The sequence below is a fragment of the Notothenia rossii genome (assembly GCF_949606895.1).
Source record: "Notothenia rossii genome assembly, chromosome: 6".
Lineage (NCBI taxonomy): Eukaryota > Metazoa > Chordata > Actinopteri > Perciformes > Nototheniidae > Notothenia > Notothenia rossii.
The window spans coordinates 66,129,612-66,151,470 of record NC_136909.1 but is presented as its reverse complement, the minus strand read 5'-3'; the positions used below and the strand labels follow the sequence as shown (position 1 = coordinate 66,151,470).

General features: G+C 42.2%; 2 protein-coding genes and 1 long non-coding RNA gene across 4 annotated transcripts in view; 2 read left to right on the top strand and 1 right to left on the bottom strand.

Moving 5' to 3' along the window:
• Positions 1 to 675: 675 nt before the first annotated feature.
• Positions 676 to 2,417, top strand: LOC307042161 (androgen-dependent TFPI-regulating protein). Its single transcript, XM_079685886.1, has 6 exons — positions 676 to 956; positions 1,045 to 1,170; positions 1,264 to 1,365; positions 1,470 to 1,585; positions 2,035 to 2,186; positions 2,277 to 2,417. Exons 1-6 carry the CDS (start codon positions 804 to 806, stop codon positions 2,303 to 2,305), a joined length of 678 nt encoding a protein of 225 aa, XP_079542012.1. The 5' UTR covers positions 676 to 803; the 3' UTR covers positions 2,306 to 2,417.
• LOC307042162 lies at positions 2,180 to 4,234 on the bottom strand. Its single transcript, XR_013809026.1, has 4 exons — positions 4,101 to 4,234; positions 3,936 to 3,989; positions 3,699 to 3,749; positions 2,180 to 3,623 (listed from the first exon to the last, which is right to left on the bottom strand). It is a non-coding gene; the product is annotated as an uncharacterized lncRNA (long non-coding RNA).
• A 2,180-nt stretch (positions 4,235 to 6,414) lies between these two features.
• The window catches only part of herc4 (HECT and RLD domain containing E3 ubiquitin protein ligase 4), a 26,573-nt gene continuing 11,128 nt past the window's right edge, over positions 6,415 to 21,859 (top strand). For both annotated transcript variants that reach the window (XM_079688715.1, XM_079688714.1), the window contains exons 1-14: positions 6,415 to 6,603; positions 7,504 to 7,774; positions 7,865 to 8,024; positions 8,690 to 8,766; positions 8,865 to 9,086; positions 9,174 to 9,265; positions 10,758 to 10,888; positions 11,056 to 11,210; positions 11,438 to 11,514; positions 11,961 to 12,076; positions 12,242 to 12,301; positions 12,573 to 12,684; positions 14,820 to 15,009; positions 15,104 to 15,276. In XM_079688715.1, the coding sequence (XP_079544841.1) occupies positions 7,549 to 7,774; positions 7,865 to 8,024; positions 8,690 to 8,766; positions 8,865 to 9,086; positions 9,174 to 9,265; positions 10,758 to 10,888; positions 11,056 to 11,210; positions 11,438 to 11,514; positions 11,961 to 12,076; positions 12,242 to 12,301; positions 12,573 to 12,684; positions 14,820 to 15,009; positions 15,104 to 15,276 (1,791 nt within the window). In that variant the 5' untranslated portion in view covers positions 6,415 to 6,603; positions 7,504 to 7,548. The remainder of the gene's footprint in view (positions 6,604 to 7,503; positions 7,775 to 7,864; positions 8,025 to 8,689; positions 8,767 to 8,864; positions 9,087 to 9,173; positions 9,266 to 10,757; positions 10,889 to 11,055; positions 11,211 to 11,437; positions 11,515 to 11,960; positions 12,077 to 12,241; positions 12,302 to 12,572; positions 12,685 to 14,819; positions 15,010 to 15,103; positions 15,277 to 21,859) is intronic.

Below are 21,859 nucleotides of genomic sequence, written 5' to 3'. Positions count from 1 at the left end.
TTAAATAGCGTATCTTTTCTCTTCTTCGGCTTAATGAGAGGATCCATGGAACTGCAAACAATCATCTGTACTAGAACAATTTAGATAACATGTTAAGAGGTTGTCGAAGCATGACTTGCTTTGATTTCCTCGCCTACACAAGGCATCCCTTAATCTCATGAATCTTTCAACCCCAATGACCTTTCCTCTAGCACCACCCTCAGGACAAGATTATCCATAACTAGCAGCATGCAAATCTCTGAACACGTTAATACTCGCGAGAACACTTCATTAAAAAAATGCTTAACAATGACCAACCTAAGAGAGCAAACGTGTGTCTATTTTAAATCTGCCAAACATCACTTGAGATGTATCATGCCTTGTGATCTTATTTACAAAGAACTTAATGAGGCAGTGTATATCTTTTTTATTTCATTTCAATTGACAACCAAATGTGTACCCCTCCATGAAGTCACAATTCAACTACTAAACAACACTCTTGGTGCTGAATGGGGGCTTTTCTCGCAAAACACTGTAAGTAACCCTTTAAGCCCTTTCTGTAATTGAAATTGTGCACGGTCACATGCTATGGCATTGGTTATGATGAAAGAAGGACTCCTATGTTTCATTAGAAAACAGTGGGCCTCTTGTCTCCGCTGCTTACAAAGGTCTTGATAAGCTTGTGCTGCATTACACTAATCTTTAAAGAACATTCTCTGCCCAAAGAAACAACAGTTTGAAGGAATGCTTTAAAGACTAGTTATTTTGTCAGTGTTTAATTCATTTTTGTTGCTTGTCAGGGCTCAGTATACGTTTATATTAGAATGACTTTAACCATAAGGAGAGTTTACCACATCGCAGCATTCAGCTGGTATGCTTTTGTTGTGAAGAATCTCGCTGCTAAGGATGGAGAGCAGTTACCACCAGGAATCTTTGTGTATGGGGGACCTTGGAAGTACCTTACTTTTTTGAATTTGGTGAGTACAATAATATCTAAAGCACATTTGTTAGACATTTTCAACATTAAGGTAATGGTAAACGATAAGTTTGCTTTCAATATTCCAGTTATTACAAATGTTATTCTTTGGAGTGGCGGCACTGAGTGATCTACAAGCTGGTAACAAGGCAGAGAGTACTCTGAACAGATGTAAAGACCTTCTCTTCTCTGTCTTTGCATTCCCTGTTGGCACGGTGAGAAACACAAAACACTTCCATACATTGTTAACCATAAAAAAAGAATTGTGCTACACATTAACTCCCTATTGTTCTGTGTTTTTCCTTTAGTTCGTTGTTATACTTTTCTGGACGATCTTTGCCTATGACAGAGAATTAGTCTACCCAGCAACCATTGACACTTTCTTTCCTCCCTGGATGAACCACGCTATGGTGCATTAACCTGTATTTTTAACAAACTTATGTAAAAAAATCTTCATTCTCTTGTCATAATCCATCACTCTTACTAATGAATTATCCCCAAATTGTTTTCTCAGCACACACTTGTCCTTCCTTTTTTACTCGGAGAAGTGGTGGTGCAGCCTCACATCTACCCACAGACAAAGCATGCACTGCAAGCATTAGGAGGTGTGGGTGCGGCCTACTTATTTTGGTAAGTGTTGAGTCAGCACATTCTGCACAATCATGACAAAAAAAACTTTTATTAGGCATATAGTGAACACACATATATCATAGCGGAATCCTTCTTGATTTAACATCTTTCATTTTAAACATGGCGCAGTCTTATTATTGTTTTAATGCAGCTAAAAGTAAATCAGTGTCTAACTGTGTCTAATTTCTTACTCTTACTTGTCTGGACTAGTCCAATGCAGAACCTTGAGGGGTAACTTTGAACCTTCAGTTGGCTCACATACCTTAATGCTACCTTTTTTAAGTATTTTTTTGTGCTGTTACAATCAGTGTTGTCAGTTTTAGTGGGTGGAAGCTATGCGACTAAATGTTTCCACAAGAAAAATAGTTCAAGAGACAAGACTGTGCAAGTTGTTCTGACAGATACAGTATGCAGTTTCACTTTTTTTTTTCTCTTAACATGTTCTGCAGGATTATATGGGTGTACTTGTCAGTGGGGATTTGGGTGTATCCCCTTCTTGCACACTTCAGCACACCTGGTCTGGTGGGCCTCTTCTTTTTCAACATGTCTCTGGTGGTGTTGCTCTACCTGCTAGGAAACAAGCTCAACAGCCACTTCTGGAGTAAGACACATTAAGTTTATAAATGGATAAAAACATAGGTCTACAAGTTCATTTGTGTTTAATCTCTCCCTTTTGTCTCCTTTACTCTAGGTAAGGACATGACCAGTGGTGGACACTAACTTTACATTACTATCTACAGTTACTCAACATGATATCAAGTTATGTTCTTCAGTTCGAATTTTGTCATACTTGTACTTTGCTAGAGTATTTCCATATCATGCTACTTCTGCTCAAATACATCTTAGCTGAAAATATTGCACTTTTGCACGACATATATCTGATAACTTAAGTTATTTTGAAGCTCCAGAATGAGAATACAAAATATAATGACAAAACAAAAATGTATCATATTACTATAACATAATTGATCCCTTCGCAAAAGTTACCAGGCAGTATATATAAGTAATTCAAAAACAAGCCCCTTCTTTACCAGCTGCAACATCGAAGTGATGAACACAGTATACATCAATAATGATATTTAAATAATAAAGTATATACTAATACTAAATGAATGCTTTTACTTATGGTACTTTGTGTCATTTGATGCTTGTTCTTTACTTTCTATTCAAAACATTTGGCTAAACGCTACATTGTGTAGCTAAATGCTACTGTTTAGCTTAGTGCTACTGTCTAGCAAGCAGTAAACAACTGTTTAGCATTTAGCTTAAAACTTAATTAGCAATTGTCCATCTGTTTCAAGTGTGGCCTCAGCTGCTGTTCAGGAAAGTTACATAGTCTCACTTAAAATGGTCTATTATGGGCAGAAACTGTACAACAGCTAAATTACACATCAAGTTTTGAGGTAAAATTACATTTTACAGCTCAACAAACGGGTATTAAACATGGCATGTACACTTGAGTAAAGCAATTTAAAGCAAGCATAGTAAAGCAAGTTCCACTTAAAAACAACTTCACAAGTTATGCCTTTTTCTATATATTCATTATCATATGAAAAGAGATGAATGTTGAATGTATGATATCAGTGGCTGTTTTTCAAAAAGTATACAGTGAGGCAGTCAGTATTCACCATCAGCATCATCACATCCATTAACAGCGCCATTCACTTCTCCTCCACACAAAGGGGAGGACATTCCATAATCGTTTTTCAATGTTATGAGTGACCTGAATAAAGTGCATGTTTTCCATTATCATGGAACATCTGGAGGCAGGAATCGCTTGACTTGTGGTATCCAAAACAAAATGCAGAGTAGCCTTGATTTGGTGCCATCACAACTCCAAGGATAAATCCAGGAATAGCAGTATGCTGTCAATATATTGCGGTATTTGGCCTTGGTTTTTTTATTTGAAAGAAGATCAGGGACCACGTAAGTCTCTGTAGCATTTAAGATGGTGGAGATAGTTTGGATCTGCATCGACCAATCCAACTGAAAGGATCCTTGCCAACAATTGCACGTCTTCTTCGCTCAGATCCTTCTGCTGAAGAAAGGAATGTTAAATATGTCCTCTCAGTTATTATAAACAACAATCATTTAACTTAGTTTGGTTACTTACTTTCTTGTTGTTGGGAAGGGATTCAGATAGTTTTCTTTGAGATTTAATTCCCTGTCAACGAAAATAATAAGTTTTGTTTCTGAGCAACACATCTTATTTCCTACTTCCTTAAACTGGTCAAATCTTTAGCAGCTGGGTGAAGTCTTTAAATGTATATGTATGTCTAATTATTTTTCTAAATAAAATTAAAAAAACATAAAACAATGTACAAGGAGGATGTACTTCTGTATTACTCACCTCTTTGAGTCCTTTGGAAAAGCACATTATGATGAAGAGTAGGCCAACAACCGTCTGAACATGTTAAAAGAAAATACATGTCAATATTACATAAATGACAGTCCTCTTTGGACCATTAGTTAACATAAAAGGAATAAAGATCATGTAAAAGAGTTTTTTACTTACTCCCAGCAATTGCAACATTTTTATTTCTCTTGGTTCTTTCCTGCTTCTGCGTTGATTTGTAACTTATGAGTGAAAAAGTTCCTCCTGCTCTGAGATATCACACCACAGTGCGTAGGTCCAAAGGGAGAAACCCATGAAAAACCAGCAATACAGGAAACACAGGATTTGAACAAGCACCTGTTGTTACACCTGAAAGATGTTAATCATCAGGCACATGGGATGTTACGCATAAGTCTGCGTAGAATGGGCTGTTATTGTGAATAGAGGGCATTGCCTGTCAGCGTTAACGTCGTTGGATGTTTTGAATGTCTGTCACCTGAAAATAGCAACAAAAGAAAAGAGTTACGACGGTCGATGGCGCATGATCTATGATCTCAGATTGCAATGCAGCATTGAGAAACATTGGAAAAAAACACGAGTTGAATCACCACCCGGCCATTTAAATTCCATACCTGACCTGTTTTAGAAGTGTATTGATTAAAGGAAATAATGTTTTGGGGTTAAGATATTCTGTAAACACATTCTTTAACTTAAAATAGTCTAGCTCACTTTTAATAGTAAGTGTAGTTAAGCAATTTAATTGTGAGTACAGTTTTGAGCTACTTGTATTATACTTCAGTGGCCTATATTTAATTTCACTTTATACCTGACCTTATTTAGAAGTGTATTGATTGAAAGTAAAAATGTATTGGATTAAATTGAACCCTATTGTTATTGCACAGAGCACAAGTTTCGAGACAACGAAATGCAGTTTGCATCTAACCAGAAGTGCAAAACAAGCAGAAAGTGTGAGTTATTCAAGTATTATATAATATAAATATATATACATGTGACAGAAAGATGCTGATGTATTTACACAATGAACATTATAAGGAGGTATAAACATTACTAACAGCAGTATAGAGCATCTTTTAGAAAATGCACTATGGATCAAGTATACAAATATACATTATAATTCAGACACTATCATCAGAATAAATATGAGTGTACTATAGACCGTTATTGGCAATTTAAATAATTAATAATAATAATAACCAAAAATAGTCAACCTTCATTTGAATTCCAAGTGTAGTAAAGCAATTTAGTCATGTTTTAAAGTACTTGTAATGTATTTGAGTGGCCTACTTATATTTAATTTCACTTTATACATTTACTCCAAATTTAAGATGGAACATTGTATAGTTTTTACTTTGACAAAGCATTTATCCTACTGTTCTAGTCACTTTAATTTCAATTGAAAATATAACATACAATACGTTGGTATAAAGTGTCAAACAGTATGAGATCTTTCAATTAAGCTCCACCTGGACCTGATCCAAAAATATATATATTTTAACATGTAAATATATCAGTCTAACAATCCAGAATATATTGAGGATACGTAATAGAGGGTACTCACGCAATATTTCAGTGATTCAGGTACCTTTATTAAAGAAAGTATTTGAAGATTTTTACTTATATTATACTTAATATTGTATTTATTAATTGTTAATTACTACAATAACAGATAGGTCCACTCTCCCCAGTTAGAAGCAAATATGATGTTAGTGTTGTGCTATGGTCAAATCAAACACTTATTCACACATGACTTCCCTTTTTCATAAAAACATACAGGGTTAGGGATATATTGAGTGATCTTTTTTAAACGTCCACTAGAGGGAGACAAATGTTTCAAAGAACACATTACCTTATTCTTATTGGACATTTTTAAGATTGAATTGTGTCTTTGAAAAGCCAATTTGATTCAGCAGATGAATCCTTTCAGTAGAAAATTGCATAAGGTCAACAAACATTGTTAGACAAATATGTATATTATAGTACAGTTTAAAAACTAGAACTATAGTGTTTACAGTGTAGATGTTTAACTTCACTACTCCATTGTACCTTTTTATATTTGAAAAATATTCTTATGTTACCTTTAGCATTATTTGCAGTACTCAAATAATAAAAAAGTAGTAAGTTATTTTGCAGCTGCAGAGGGGCGCATGCGCGTGTGCCCATCTAGAACATTGTGGATGCATCGCGACATTTCTCAGTAAAATAAAGTCAAGTGTATGTGAAAGCAGGAGCGTCTCCGGTTACATGTCTGCCCTTTCAAAGTAAAAGCCAACACACTTATTCTTAAACTAAACTATTATTTAAAAAGGGTTAATATTATCCAGAGAGTACTCTCAGTAGCTAGTGAAACTGGAAAACAAATTCGTGTCACGGTCCTGCACGCCTCACTGCTATGCTACTACAATGTGAGTTTTGTTTCTAAGGTAAAAACCGGATATTCAAAGTCTTAGTGCAGCTAACTTGACAGCTTTCTTCACCAGTCCTGTACAGTAGTTGTTGACAGATACCGGAGTGGAGGGATTGGGGAGGATTTTCTTACAACAAGCTAGCAGTTGGCTTTTAATATTATTTACTCAAAGTGTGCAGGTATGTGCGTTTTTAAAAGTCGGACCAACTAGTGAGCAAACCCTGGAAGACAATAACTTTGTCAAATCTGGAGGGTTTGGTAAGATTTACTATTTTCCTTTAATGTCATAGTAAACTGAACGTAAGGACCACCATGTACTTGATCAACGTTACTGCTTCACAAGACGTACATTAATAACATATATTTAATTTATTTTACATAGCTGTGCAACCACCTTAATAAGGCTAATTTAGATGGGATGTGACTGTCGTTAGCTTGCTAACATTACAACACTTTTGGAGTAAAGCTAGTCTATCAATGTTACCACGTGTTATACGCTTTTATTGATATTATTTTTAACTGCCATTCCTAACTGTTAAACTATACTGTTAACTAAAGCTAATTATACTAAGTCAAGTTGCCTCGGTCATTATGACTGATCATCAGGGTAAACCAACGTCAAGATGCATGCTAGCTGTCTGTCTCCGCGGTGCGCCTGTCAGAACAAGAATACTACTTCCGGTTAGAATATTAAAAACATTTCTCAGAAGAAACATATCAGTTACTGTTTTTTATGACAGCCATCATAAATATGAACTCTTCTCGATCTATTTTTAATCTGTGTAAGTACAACATTTTAGCAGTACATTTTCAAGACATGTTTAGCCGTTGAAATCCAGACGCCCCATACGGAAGTCGTGTGGTTCGGTGATTTAAGCTTAACTAATTTAACCATTAATTTAACTGTAGCTTACTTGGCTAATCTGTTTACATGTGATTTACCTGCTCTGAGTTAATTATATTTGTAATGTTTATATTATTACATCCTGAAGGTATCAAATAAGCTATTAACAAGTACGCGTACAATAATGTTAATAGCCATAACGTTAAGTGGCTACCTTGCTAGGTGAAACCAGATGAGGTGTACCCTGCACCCTGAAGTGTCTGAATGTGCTCTGTAACGTTATATTAGCCGAGGTGTCTCTCTCGTTTTCACAGAGACGGGGATCCTGCAGGCCTGCATAGCCAAAGGGGGAAACTACAATGCTGTGCTGGGGAAATGCTTCCTACGGACAGCTAGGCTTGGGTGGGATTGATGAAGAGATTGTGGTTGAGCCACGAAAATGTGAATTCTTCCACGGGAAGAAAGTGTGCGATGTGGGGTGTGGCCTCAGACACACAGCCTTCCTGCTGGAGGATGGGACAGTGTACACCTGTGGCTGCAATGACCTGGGGCAGCTGGGCCATGAGAAGTGCAGGAAGAAACCAGGTTGGTGATATACATCTTATCATTATTTGTATTTTTGTATGATACCACTTGGGGAAATAATTCATCTAATTTCTCTTTGCGTCCTATTAGAACAGGTAGTGGCCCTGGATGCACAGATCATACTGGCGGTGTCCTGTGGAGAGTCCCATACACTCGCCTTGAATGACAAAGGGCAGGTGTTCTCTTGGGGCCAGGGCTCAGATGGGCAGCTGGGCCTAAATAACTTTGAAGAATGTGTTCGTGTGCCTAGGTGGGCTCTTTTTTTTTATTTACTGATTTGATTGTTTTGCGTTAAGACTTAATTAAAACTAGTGATGGCTACATAGCATTTTTTCATGTCCGATACTGATACCCAACTTGTATTATCTGACCACATCAATACTAGTTGATTCAATCTTTTCCCCTTACATAATATCAGAATCAGAAACAGGTTTATTACCAGGTAGGTTTACACTTACGAGGAATATTCTAATGATATATCTGTATGTAGGCACTTTGCTAAAGAAAACCGTCAAATATTTATTCTACTCTAAAGAAAATACAAATCCACAACATGACTTGGTAATGCTATAAGTCTCCTTTTTATTTAGGTGTTTTCCCTTTTTGACAAGCAATTTTCATTGGTCAGCACCATTCAAAAAAGGACATTTAAAGTACAACCTTGTGCAAATGTATTTAGAATAACAAATGAATTATAATTCCAGTGTAAAATACTCAATGACACATTTTGGCAGATAGTTTATACTATTTTAAAATATATCTTATCCAGGGATTTTGGTCATGATCAAAGCGATTACCAAAATGTATCAACATGTTCATCTAAATATCAAACTCACAGTATTAATACCATTGTGCTACACATGATGAGATCACAAAATGTTTGTAACAAACAATGCTTGTTTCTTTCTTCTTCAGAAATATCAAGAGTTTGTCAGATATACAAATAGCTCAGGTAGCCTGTGGGTATTGGCACTCCCATGCACTTTCAAGAGGTGAGGATGGTTTGTACCAACATAATGCACAATTATTTCAGCTTATTATGTTTCCCACATGTAAAAACTTTCTACTTTATGTCTAATTCTCCTCATAGGGGGCCAAGTCTTCTCCTGGGGCCACAATCGATATGGACAACTTGGGCTAGGCATAAACGGACAGAGCATCTCAACGCCCCAAATCATTCAGTCTCTGCAGGGCGTTCCTTTTACTCAGATATCAGCAGGCGGGGCTCACAGCTTCGCCCTCACTCTCTCAGGAGCCGTGTTCGGTTGGGGACGCAACAAGTTCGGTCAGCTGGGTCTCAATGACTGCAACGGTGGGTGGTCACACCCCTAAATTAACACTTCTACCTGTGAGCACTTAGGCCATAAAGTCAGACTCATTGTCAGATTGTCTTTTTCAGATCGCTCTTACCCAACCCTGCTGAAGTCCCTCAGATCGCAGAGAGTGATTTATGTCTCCTGTGGAGAAGATCACACCGCAGCACTGACCAAGTTAAGTTATATCGTTTTTGATTATTTGATAAACCTGAAGTGTTATGTGTGTCAGTGAGTTCATATTTTTTCACAGCCTTTGCCTTATTCTTTTAATATACGTATACTTAAAACAAATAAGTGTTATTATTTTTCCAACCATCAGTCCCGATTGTAAAGATGATCTTATAAAGCTTAAAGGTAGGGTAGGTAAGAATGGAGAAACCAGCTTGAGTGCGCTAGAATTTGAAAGTACGCAGCCGAAGAAAATCTGGCCTTCCTTACAGAGCCCCTCCTCCAACACACACGAACGCGCACATGACCAATGAGGGCACGAGATAAGTTTGTGCACAGATGGAAGGCTGACAGGCAGGTAGGCCATCCAGTTATTTTATCCGGGCCGGCTCAGATGATTGGGCGTACTTTTTACAGCGCCATGGCTTCCACAGATGACATCTTTTAATGTATTTATTGTCAAAGCTTTTAATATATTCATTGCTATCGGGAGCATTCCATGGAATATAACAAAACGTTTTTCTGAAGTGAATGACCTACCCTACCTTTAATTGCTGAGATATGGGTTCACAGGTACTCCACTTAGCCCATAGCTTTACAATAGGGTAAGGTGTCCATCTGACATATTTTAAACAATTAAAATTGTAGTCATATTGTTAACCACTCATTTTGAAATGAAGGTTAACCTGAACAAGTAAGTAAGGGCTAATGTCTCATTAGTTATAACATTGAATGGCATAATTAGGCTAAGTGCAGTAGGTCAAAGTTCAAGATATGTTTTCTTAAATGCACACAAATGACAAAGAAGCAGGAAATAGAAATCTAAAGTCTCAGAATCACAACAACAATGCCAATTTTATATCAATTAAAAATAAAAAGAACACATGCAAGTGCACACAAAATGTAAAAATAAAGCAGTGCATGTTCAAATAATTTATGATAGAATATACCGTAAATAAATGATTAAATACATTATTATAAACTAGAAAGTAATTGCAAATGAAAAAAATGAATGAAACAAGGAATGTAGCACTATGATAAGTATACATCTACAGTGAACAGCTGTAAAACAGTAATATGAGGAAGTAGTCCTTTAATACCTAATAGATGTCTTTACAATTGGGCAGTCATTTTAACATGGAGCTAAAAAAGTCTCCCCCCGTATTCTATCAATAAAACAGCTAAGAAATGCTATCATAATTAATATGAATGAAGAAAATTACTAGAATTTGGCTATAAAGAGCTTAACCACCATTATGTTTACCAGCTGAATATGTCTGTATCTAAGACTTGCAGATTATAACATATCCTGTGATGCCATGTAGCGTTCTTTAGCTGTTTCCTATTCATGAATAACCAGATGAAGTCACTAACATGATTACATCCTGTATGCTTCTCACTCAGTTCCAGCCCTGTATGCTGTGGTGTTTGTAACACTTTGCACTTTGTCGTCTTGTTCCCGGGAAGTTCAGTTAAAACTGGTGTTTCTGCTTTTACAGGAAGGAGGTGTGTTTACATTTGGAGCGGGAGGATACGGACAACTCGGACACAACTCTACAAACCATGAAATCAACCCGAGGAAAGTGTTTGAGCTCATGGGAAACGTAGTCACGCAGATTTCATGTGGAAGGTAAATCGACTGTGTATTTCTTAACACATTTTATTCCAAATATGGAGTAATTACTACATGTGTGTATTGATGTCAATGCGCATAATGTAATATAAATGACCAGCGTGATAGGTAGATGGCTATAATGGATTTCTTTACAATTTTTAAAACAATTGTACAATTATTAGGCAGCACACGATGGCCTTCACGCCCTCCTGTGGAAAGATGGATGCTTTCGGGCTTGCTGGTAACGGGCAGCTTGGTACCCGCTCCACTTGCAACAGAAAAAACCCGGCCCCTGTCAAAGGCCCCTGGGGAGCCTCCAATTCTTCAATGGATACAGGTGAGACACTTTAAATAAAGCTGCATGGAGAATTTTCTAAGAAGTAAAACAGCAGTATTTAAAAAAACAAACTCGCAGATCACAAATCTTAAATGTAAGGAAACATTTTATGTAATGTTATTATAAATATTTGGTGGATCTCTAAGATGCCACGTTGTACCACGATCCATCCCTACCTCCTCATCTATTCACACGTTTATTCTTGCTGTCATTACATAACATCGCAGACTCTGAGTCGGGCTACTGTGTCAAGAGGATTTACGCAGGAGGAGACCAGAGCTTTGCTCACTATTGCACGGCCAATGTAAGTGTTCAGGAGTTATTTAGTTGAGGATTCTAAGAGCTGCTTACACACCAAAGAATTGCAAGATTTGCATTACTTTTAACATGCAATCAAATGAATTTGCAGCCTTTGATTTGGGGAAAAAAGGGTGCATGGGACTATTTAAATAATGAAAAAAAATGTAATGTCAAAATAATTATTTGTTTAAATTAATTGGGATTGCATTACATGTTTGTTTTTTTAATAATTTAGCCATGTTTATAAAAGCCTATAGAGGAGCATGAGCTTATTTGTTGATGGGTTCAAGTAGAGCGTCTTCTATATTGTTTTAAACAGTCGAAATTTCTCAAGATGCAACCTGGTTTTAATGGAAAACCTTTTCGTTTTTGCACATGATTTCCGATTTATTAAAATCTCTTTTGCAAGTTAATTTAATTTCCTCAGACTTAATGTTGTTGAAACTCCAGGACAAAGACGATGTGAGGATACCAGACCCCCACAGGAGGATCTGCATCTTGAATCAGGAGATCATACACAAGTGGTGCAACTACTCCCCAGGACGACTCCCAATAGAAATCTCCAAGTAAAGTCCTCTCCTCCCTCAAACCCTGTCTAACATGTTATTGTTACTTTTAGTTCATTGTGGACATTTACAGTTGGACACTTTTTCATGATTCAGTATCTTGTGGAGATCTTCTCATTAAAATGTGTGCTAACACTAATAACTTGCCTTTCATGATTCCTTCAGTGAGATTGAACTCGTGTTCTCCTCAGCAAGCTGCCTCAACGGATCATTTCTCTCAACGAGGTGACAGAACCATTCTCATCTACAGTTATTATATTTTTAATTCAATGTCTGATATACAGTATGTCTTAATTGAGGATTACCGGTGGTTAACTGAAAGTGTTAGACATACTACAGAGATTATGCTGTATGGATTTTTTATCTCGACCCTCTTCGTGGTTTTTATTCAAGGTCATATTCATGTCAGATTTACATTTCCTTTTTAATTAGTGGAGGTCTTTTTACTTTTTTGATTGAGTCAGTCTCATATTAACTGACTGTTTCTTTCACACAGTAATCCAGATCACTACAGCACCAGCAGTAAATGTTCGGGGGTGGATCTGAGCATGGCTCGCCTCCTGTTGCACAGAGTGGTCCAACAAGATCACCATGAGATCGCTCAGCAGGTCAGTAATCACAAACATATCCTGTAGTTGGGGCACCTTATGCAATAGTTTATTGCAACAATTACATAATAATTGTCCATGTATGTTTATATAAGACTGTAACAATATTTCTCAGATTTGTTGAACTGCGATTGTCCCGACTTTAAAATTCTCATATCATTTTTATTTTGTGCCTGGAAATAGTTGGATTTAGTTGAGATGAGGCAGTGCATGACATTAAGGATTTTGGGAGATGGCCCTGTGGGCCATCTAAGCTAATTTACAGATGGCCCTGAGCCCAATAGAGATTGCCCTGAAAAATGCGTGCGGACGAAATGACGCACGAAGGGTTTGGGGGGCCTCCCCCAAGAACATTTCGATTTTTGCAGGTCTTGGATGCTGTCTGGTGCATTCTCTAGACTGAATTATAAGATGAACCACCACAATATTACAATTTCAATTGTAAGTTATAACTGCCAAAACAAACATTATTTACGCTATTATGGCCCCTGTTAAAAAATGTTTGTAATGTTATCTACTGTAAGTTGGTCGAAGGAATGCCTCCTCATCCAGAAGCTGACCAAGCAGCCGAGTGCATCCGCGAAGCACACACAATGGCGACATCAGAGTTCCCGTTAGCAAGCAAATCTAAATCTCTTCGGTCAAAATGTCCGGTCAAAATAATTTCCCTTTAGCGCAATACCGCTTCAGTTGCGCCACTTATGTGACAGACAACAAGAGTATGTGACAGACAAGAGTAGTCAATTCTAATGTGTAACACTTAATGTGGAGAAAGAGATGTGCTGTATGGGTTGATTGTGCGTTGATCTGTTGCTAATGCCTCGGGGTTCCGGTGGGCATGTAAACAAATGCATAATGCTGCGCTATACTTTGTGGCCTCACCCAGTTGCATAGTTTAGGTCACGGTGTCTTTTAATAAGCAGGTAGTCATATCATTAGCTAAAACTAGATGGATCTGATTGATATGGACATAAACGCGAGTGAAGTCTAATCTGACGGGAGAGAGAGATCAGCTGCTGCTGCTGAAGAGTCGACACGCAGCTCTGCATGATCACATGCAGCGGTGAGCGGAACAAAACACACACTTCAGGTTAGAATATCACACGTAGCTATTTTAATTACCTCTCAAACTACCTAAACTAGTTATAGATATGTTTAGTTTTACTGTCGGGTCACTCATTACTGGATCCGCGAGCTGCATGATACTGGCATAATAGATTGCCCGATCGGGCAACCAGCAGGTGAGGCTTCATGGCCCGAGCTAAATACTAGATGGCCCCGGGCCATCGGGCAGTCCTTAATGTCGAGCCCTGTGAGGATAGAGTGTAACATAAGTTGCATCAGTAGTTCCATTTCCCCTTCTTATACAGTACATGTACATAAAGTTATCTTGTGTGTATAATTAACATGGTATATTTATTTCATTTTTTCGTTTAAATATCACAGTTATCATCAATACTGTTACATCGTGATACACCTAATTAAAAACATAGATTATTGTGCCTGTAGGGGAAACTTCTGTGTAGCAATGCTTTGTGAGTCACCGACTCAGGAAGGAGACACGGGGTGAGCTGGATCTTTGATGGCAAACACTGATGGTTTATTTAGGAGCTTCGGCCAGAGAATTCACAAAACAAGTCCAAGAGCCAGAGGTTCTGACTTCACGGTAGAGTTGCCACGTCAATTCTGAAGAACTCTACCCCAGACCCATGTATTTAGCTAGTTCAGAGAGAATAATCAACATTGTGCATAACAAGATAGAATCCTAACACCTCTATCAGCTGACGCCAACAGGCAGGAACAGGGAGACAAAACAAAGAGAGCACAGCAACCAAGGTTACAGGTGCGTGTGCTCAGTCAGGACAGTATGAACTGATAAACTGGGTCAAAGTTAGGGGCCTTGAAAAATATTTCCCCAACAGTGCCTTTAATTAACTTTTATACCAAAGCTTTTTTTGGGCACCTCCCTTGTTGGGGCCCATGGTTATTATTTTCTTAACTCTGCCTGAGTATGTAATTATTGCACTTTGCCCCACCAGCTTCTCAGTGTTTATCAAACAAACACAAGAGAAACATTTATTACTAATTATGAAATCAATAATAACACACCTTTATCTTTTCCTCTGCCCCCTCAGATTGCTGCCAGTCTGGAGAAGAACCTAATTCCCAGACTAAGCAACTCTCCTCCAGACATTGAAGCCCTGAGACTCTACCTCACTCTCCCTGAATGTCCTCTCTTCAGCGACAGAAACAATTACGTGACCATCGCTATCCCATTTGCCAAATCACTCCTCAGTCTGAAAGAGACTCCGCTGAAGGTGCTAGGTAGGATGAGGATTGTTTACCCCACACACGGTGCAACCATTTCTCTGCCGCTTTCTGCTTTTTCACTCTCTGTTTGGTCTTGTATTTGCTTCAGGAAACTGGTGGTCTACTTTCGAGCCCCCTGTCTTCCAGCGGATGGTTGAGTTGTACAAGGGGGTGGTGGTTTATCTGCTCCAGATGCACAAGATGGGCATTCCCTCGGTGGAGCAGAGAATCTTCACCTGTTTCCTGGACACGTCCCTCCGGCTCCTGGAGATCCTGCACACGGTGAGGAATAAAAAAAACTAATCCAAGCATGTGTTCTGCAGACAGTACAATTTTAAAGAGGCCCTATCATGCTTTTGTGGGTTTTCCCTTTCCTGCAGTGTGTTATACTGTATAGGTTTTTGTGCATGTACGCAAATGTTCTGCAAAGGCTAAAATCCCCAAGTTCCCTCAAGAGGGAGTTTCCATCCCACACACTCCCCCCCTGCCTGATACGCCCCAATTGGACTCCTTTGTGTACACCTTCAACATAATGACATCACTATGTACAGGGTTCTTACGGTCATTAAAAACCTGGAATAGTCACGGAAATTCCAAAGGCAAATTCCAGGCCCTGGAAAAGTTATGGAAAACAATATTTTTTTCCATAGTTTTGGAAAAGTCATGGAAATGTAACTAAAGTTGCATCAAATATAATTTATATTTTAGCTAATCGCCGAAATAGTAATACTATAATGATAATACATACTGTATCGTATAGTAATGAAACATAAAATGGCATTTAACTGTCGAGGTATTTTGCTGGTGAGAGATTTTAGTTGCTTTAGCCTGTAGAAGCTAGTAAGCCTATTTGATTTGTTTTAGATTATTATTATTTTACTGTTCCATGTTAAAATAAACAATTTTCTGTGGTACCGCTGAGAAAGAGTCATTTTTTTGGTCATGGAAAATTAGGTAAAGGTCATGGAGAAGTCATGGAAAAGTAATTGAAAATCATTGGTGAAAAAGTGTATGAACCCTGTATGTAACACCCCCACTTCAATTGGCTAGCGCAATCATACATGATAGGCTAAGGGGCGGGACATCTCTAAGTGGTCACAACAGAGCCGGCCAGCTAACCAATCAGAGCAGACTGGGCTCTGGTTTCAGACAGAGGTTGAAAAGAGGTGCTAAAGCACAGGCAGTATGAGGAAAAAGAGCTTTTTGAACATTATTATTGAATAAGTCAGCAGATTCTAATTTCTAATTTCTGTGTGTAAAAAACTGATAGTGTCAATAACGATAGTTACGGCTGTAACTATGGTTCTATGAGTCCCGGATGACCGCCAGAGGTGGTGCTTTCAGCACTGGATATGTCCATCGCACGCATGCGCAGTTCGAGTACCAATAACAACAAAGTCACCTGTGACCCACGTGACTACGGCTACATAGGCCGGCGTCATTAGTGGATCGGTTCCCAGAATCTTCGCGCGAGCACACAAGAATTCTGAGTGACCGGAAACTCTGGCGGTCATCCGGGACTCATAGAACCGTAGTTACAGACGTAACTATCGTTCTATTTTGTGGTGCTTTCAGCACTGGATGACTATACCAACCATGTCATGAAGAATCCGAATCCTTGCTTACCTAGCTGGAAGCAGCGGAGTTCGGCAACAGGACCACGCCCAAAGGATGGGGAGTGGCGACATTGACCCGGTAGAACCTGGAGAATGTGCCAGACGATGCCCACGAGGCCGCAGCGCAGATGGTCTCCAGGGACACCCCTCTCAGGGCAGCCCAAGACGTTGAGATGCTCCTTGTAGAGTGACATCTCACCCCTGATGGCGGGGGGCGGCCACTGGCCCCATAGGCATGTGAGATTGTATCCACAACCCAGTGGAACAGCCGCTGTTTGGAGAGAGCACAGCCCCTTCTCGTGCCGCCATGGCAGATGAAGAGCTGCTCTGACTGTCGTATATGGGCCCTAGCACCAATATACGCCTCTGGGGCACGCACAGGGCACAGCAACTCAGGCGTGCCGTTCTCCTGTGGGACGTTAAAGCGCGCCAGCTGGATAGGCCGATTGGAGTGGGCTAGTGGAAGCACTTTGGGCAGTAACGCCACGTTCGGCCAGAGGGCAACACCCGAGCCATCGGAGTTCCACATCAGGCATGTATCGCTCACGGAGAGGGCATGTAGCTCTCCAACTCGTTTCCCTGAGGTCAGGGCAAGCAGAAATGCTGCCTTAAGGGACAGCCACTTAAGCTCTACCTGGGCTAGGGGCTCGAAGGGAGGAGATGACAGGGCATCCAGCACTAGGGGCAAGTCCGAAACCGGAGCCCTCGGGTGCTAGGGGGATGCTGCCGTAAAGCCCCTCTCAGGAAGAGGGACACCGACCTGTGGCACCCTGCCGTGGCGCAGTCGACCCGAATATGTCGGGCAGAAATAGCAGCCACATAAATTCAGAGTGGAGTGAGAACGCCCACTATCTAGAAGGGACTGCTGTCTGGGCAACAACGTACATGCTGTTCCAAGGAACACGCACATTCTTGCCCCCCAGTTGGTGTAGAAAGTGCGTGAGTGCAAGCTGCACAGCCCACAGCTCGAGCACGTTGACATGGCGTGCACCCTCCTGGGCAGACCACTGACCCTGAACGGTCATGCCCTGCCGTACTGCACCCCACCCTGAGAGACCTGCACCTATGGTGACGGTCTCCTGGCGGGATGGGATGGCGCCCATGGGCACGCCCATCAGGAGATGGGCCCTGCTCCTCCAGTGTGACAGAGAGTGGAGGCAGCGCTGCGACGCCCTGACTTTCCTTTGCCTGTGCCACTTGGTGTCCAAGTGAAGGCTGTTCAGCCACATCTGCATAGGGCGCAATGACAGCGGGCCAAAGGGCCCAACGGCCGAGGCAGCCGTCAGTCTGCCCAAGGGCCGGAGGAACTGAATATAAGGCACCATGTTGCCCGGCCCAAGTGGAAGTAGGCATCCCTCAAGTCCACGGTTGAGAACCACTCCGCCTGTGCATGTGCTGTGGTCAGCATATAGAATGGCAGCACCTTCAGGAATCTGTTGATTCCTCTGAGGTCCAAGATCAGGCGAAATCCGCCGACTTTCTTGCTCACGAGAAGGTACGCCGAGTAGAACCCCCTGGGCTAAGCAGAGGGTCTACTGGCTTGATTGCGTCCTTGGACAAAAGGACGGACAACTCTTGGGCCAGAGCTAGGGCCTCTGCCAGATCGCTGATGACTGTCATTTTGGCCCGGCCGAAGGCTAGTGGCCGGAACTGCGGTTCGTACCCCTGGGTTAAGGTGAAAGCCACCAAGGGCCGGAAGTACAGACAGCCCAGTAACTGAGCAGCTGCTGAGAGTTTCGGGGCCTAACCACCCGGCCTCCGGAGGCCCCTGGGGGGCGCCGGTAAGGCTCTGAGGCACGAGGCCGCCTAGAAGGCCGGCGGCACGAAAGCCCCCGGGAGGTGGATGAGTGGGCCGCTGGGACCTGCGCAGACCACCACTGTAAGCTGGTGGCTGAGAGCGGCTGCTAGAGGGGCCCCTGGGCCTGCTGGGAGTGGGCTGCCTAGCTACAGGACAGCTGCCCCAAACAGCTCCCCTGGCTCGACTCACACACTACGGGGGACATATCTCCGACAGTGGTGACTGAGCAGGTCAAACCTGGCGAGGAGTCTGCACCAATAAGGACATAACTCGTCCCCATTCCCTAGACATTAGGGCAAAGGCTTACAGTGAGGCCTCACTGAGGCCCAGCAAAGAAGGCTCAGCCGGAACCTGCTGCAGAGAGGTAGAGACAGCCAGTATCAGCATGGAGCTCCCTCAGGTACTCCTCTAAAGGAGAAACAGTGAGAGTGAAAAGAGGGCAGGGTTATGCCTGAAGAAGGCGCTAGCCTGAGCCGAGTCGGCCTGCGGAACCTGAAGCTGCAAGCGTACCAGGGCCGCACGAATAATGGCCGCCATGGAGGCGTCCTCCGTGCCCTGCAGAGAGCTCTGAGCAGAGGAGTGGGAAGCCTCCTCGGGGGTGAGCGGCCCATAGCCATCCCTCCATCAAGTCGCCGGGAACGGCCAGACTGAGCTGGAGGAAGTTGTGACGAGGAGAGGTACCACCTCTGCGACTCTAGCCACTCTGAGCGCCCGAGGCATGAATATACAGCTCATGCAGGCGCTTTGCGTGAGACCCTCCCTCAAATGCTCGAGGCCAAGGCAGAGGGGAGCAGCGGTCATGGCCGTCCTCGGGCTCAAAAGAAGCCATACAGGCTACATGAATGAGCCAGTCTGTAGGTAGGCAGATGCAGCGTAGCCGGGAGTGGGCGCGAGAACACAGCCTTCCCCAGCTACCTGCTGAACGGAAAGAGTAGAGCAATGCTCTTACTTGCCGAACACAAAGAGGGATGTAACTACACCCATGTTACCGGCAGAGGGAGCGGGAGCGAGAGCACTGCCTTCACCTAGCTGGATTTAAATAAAGACGTTTAACATCACAGCTTAGCCGGGCGGCTGCTGCTAGAAACAAGCAACACGTCTACCAGGAGCGGGGGCGAGAACACTGCCTTCACTGGTTGAGTTCATAACGAATGCCAGGTGCAGCGTACCCGGGAGCGGGTGCGAGAACACAGCCTTCACCAGCTACCTGCTGAACGGAAAGAGTAGAGCAATGCTCCTACTCGCCGAACCCAAAGAGGGATGTAACTACACCCATGTTACCGGCAGAGGGAGCGAGAGCAAGAGCACTGCCTTCACCTAGCTGGATTAAATAAAGAAGCTTAACGGGGCAGCTTAGCCGGGCGGCTGCTGCTAGAATCAAGCAACACGTCTACCAGGAGCGGGGGCGAGAACACTGCCTTCACTGGTTGAGTTCATAACGAATGCCAGGTGCAGCGTACCCGGGAGCGTGAGCGAGAACACAGCCTTCACCGGCTACCTGCTGAACGGAAGGGGTAAAGCAATGCTCCTACTCGCCGAACACAGAGAGGGATGAGAATGACCTACACCCACGTTACTAGCAGAGGGAGCGGGAGCGAGAGCACTGCCTTCACCTAGCTGGATTAAATAAAGAAGCTTAACGGGGCAGTTTAGCCAGGCGGCTGCTGCCAAGAATCAAGCAGCACGTCTACCAGGAGCAGGGGCGAAAAACACTGCCTTCACTAGATGAGTTAAACAATGAAGCTCAACAGAACACGCCGGATGTTAGCCAAGCGGCCACTGCTAACAATCAGAGCAATACGTTACCGGGAAGGGGAGCGAGAATACTGCCTTCACCAGGTGAGTTAAATGAAAAAGCTTTAACGAAACATGCAAGATGTTAGCCAAGCGGCTGCTGCTAACAATCAAAACAATACGTTACCGGGAGCAAGAGCACTGCCTTCACCGGCTGAGTTAAATAATGAAGCTTAACAATACACGTAAGACGTCAGCCAAGCGGCTGCTGCTAACAATCAAAACAATACGTTTACCGGGAGCGGGAGCGAGAGCACTGCCTTCACCAGCTGAGTTAAATAATGAAGCTTAACAGTACACGCAAGACGTTAGCCAAGCGGCTGCTGCTAACAATCAAGCGAGATCAAGTCAAACACAAATGTTTAAGACCAGATAACTAGCTTCTAAAGAAGAGAACAGCACAGAGCCGTAGTTACAGCAGTAACCATGGCCAGTGCTTACACGGCATAGAACCGTAGTTACAGTAGTAACTATGGCCAAAAACTATGGCCAGTACTTACACGGCTTAGAACCGTAGTTACAGTAGTAACTGTGGCCGGTGTCTAAAAGTGTCAGCCAAACGGCTGCACACTAGCTAATATAATATTGGGAGGATGAAATCCTCTTTAATGGCCACACATGCAAAGCACACAGCACACACAGTGAAGATTGTTCTCTGCATATCATCCTAGTGCTAGTATAGTACTAGGAGCAGTAAATACAACGATATAGCGCTACTGCAATCAAAACCATACGTTACCGGGAGCGGGAGCGAGAGCACTGCCCTCACCGGCTGAGTTAAATAATGAAGCTTAACAGTACACGCAAGGTGCTGCTAACAATCAAGCAACCAAGTCAAAACACAAATGTTAAGACCAGATAATTAGCTTCTATGGAATAGAACAGCCCGCATAAAACCATAGGCCTTGGTCACAGTAGTAACCATGGCCAGTGCTTACATGGCCTAGGACCGTAGTTACAGTAGTAACTATGGCCAGTACTTACCTTACTCTCTGCATCTAAACAAAAAACGGGCAAAATAATGGCACACTGGGCTTTCCATACTAAATTGAATGAGACGCAGCTAAAGCTGGGACCCAAAGCTAATGATAGCTTGGGCACAACGCCACAAGCAGAACTTTCAAAAAGAGCATAATAAGGGAAACTTTATGGGAGAGGAAGCGGGAACACTGTCGTCACCAGAAAGTATAAGCCAAACAATAAATAAGACAGCAATCAGGACCACTTAGCTGGGAGAGGGTGCGGGGACACAGCCATCACCAGCAACAAGTTGACACAAACCTGTCCGTCGAGGCTCTGCACAGCGCACAGCTGGCCACAGCTCCTGGAGGACGCGTTAACAACCCGTAGCTCCGACTGTCAGTCGCGAAGCTGCACACGGCCAGCTGCTTGCAGAGAAATCCCTCATATCAAACGTTCAAACCTGAACGCTGTAGGCTACAAGAATGTAGCTGCGATACTATCGCAAAGCGAGAAGATGAAAAAGAACCGATCCACTAATGACGCCGGCCTATGTAGCCATAGTCACGTGGGTCACAGGTGACTTTGTTGTTATTGGTACTCGAACTGCGCATGCGTGCGATGGACATATCCAGTGCTGAAAGCAGCGCCTCTGGCGGTCTGTAGGGACGAATTAGAACCTCTAGTTCTTCTGTTG

Excerpts from the sequence above, each read along its gene's own strand:
- LOC307042161 (XM_079685886.1), top strand. The coding sequence starts at position 804 with ATGACTTTAACCATAAGGAGAGTTTACCACATCGCAGCATTCAGCTGG. Across the intron at positions 957-1,044 it reads ACCTTACTTTTTTGAATTTG|TTATTACAAATGTTATTCTT; the intron begins GTGAGTACAATA and ends TCAATATTCCAG. Across the intron at positions 1,586-2,034 it reads GGTGCGGCCTACTTATTTTG|GATTATATGGGTGTACTTGT; the intron begins GTAAGTGTTGAG and ends CATGTTCTGCAG.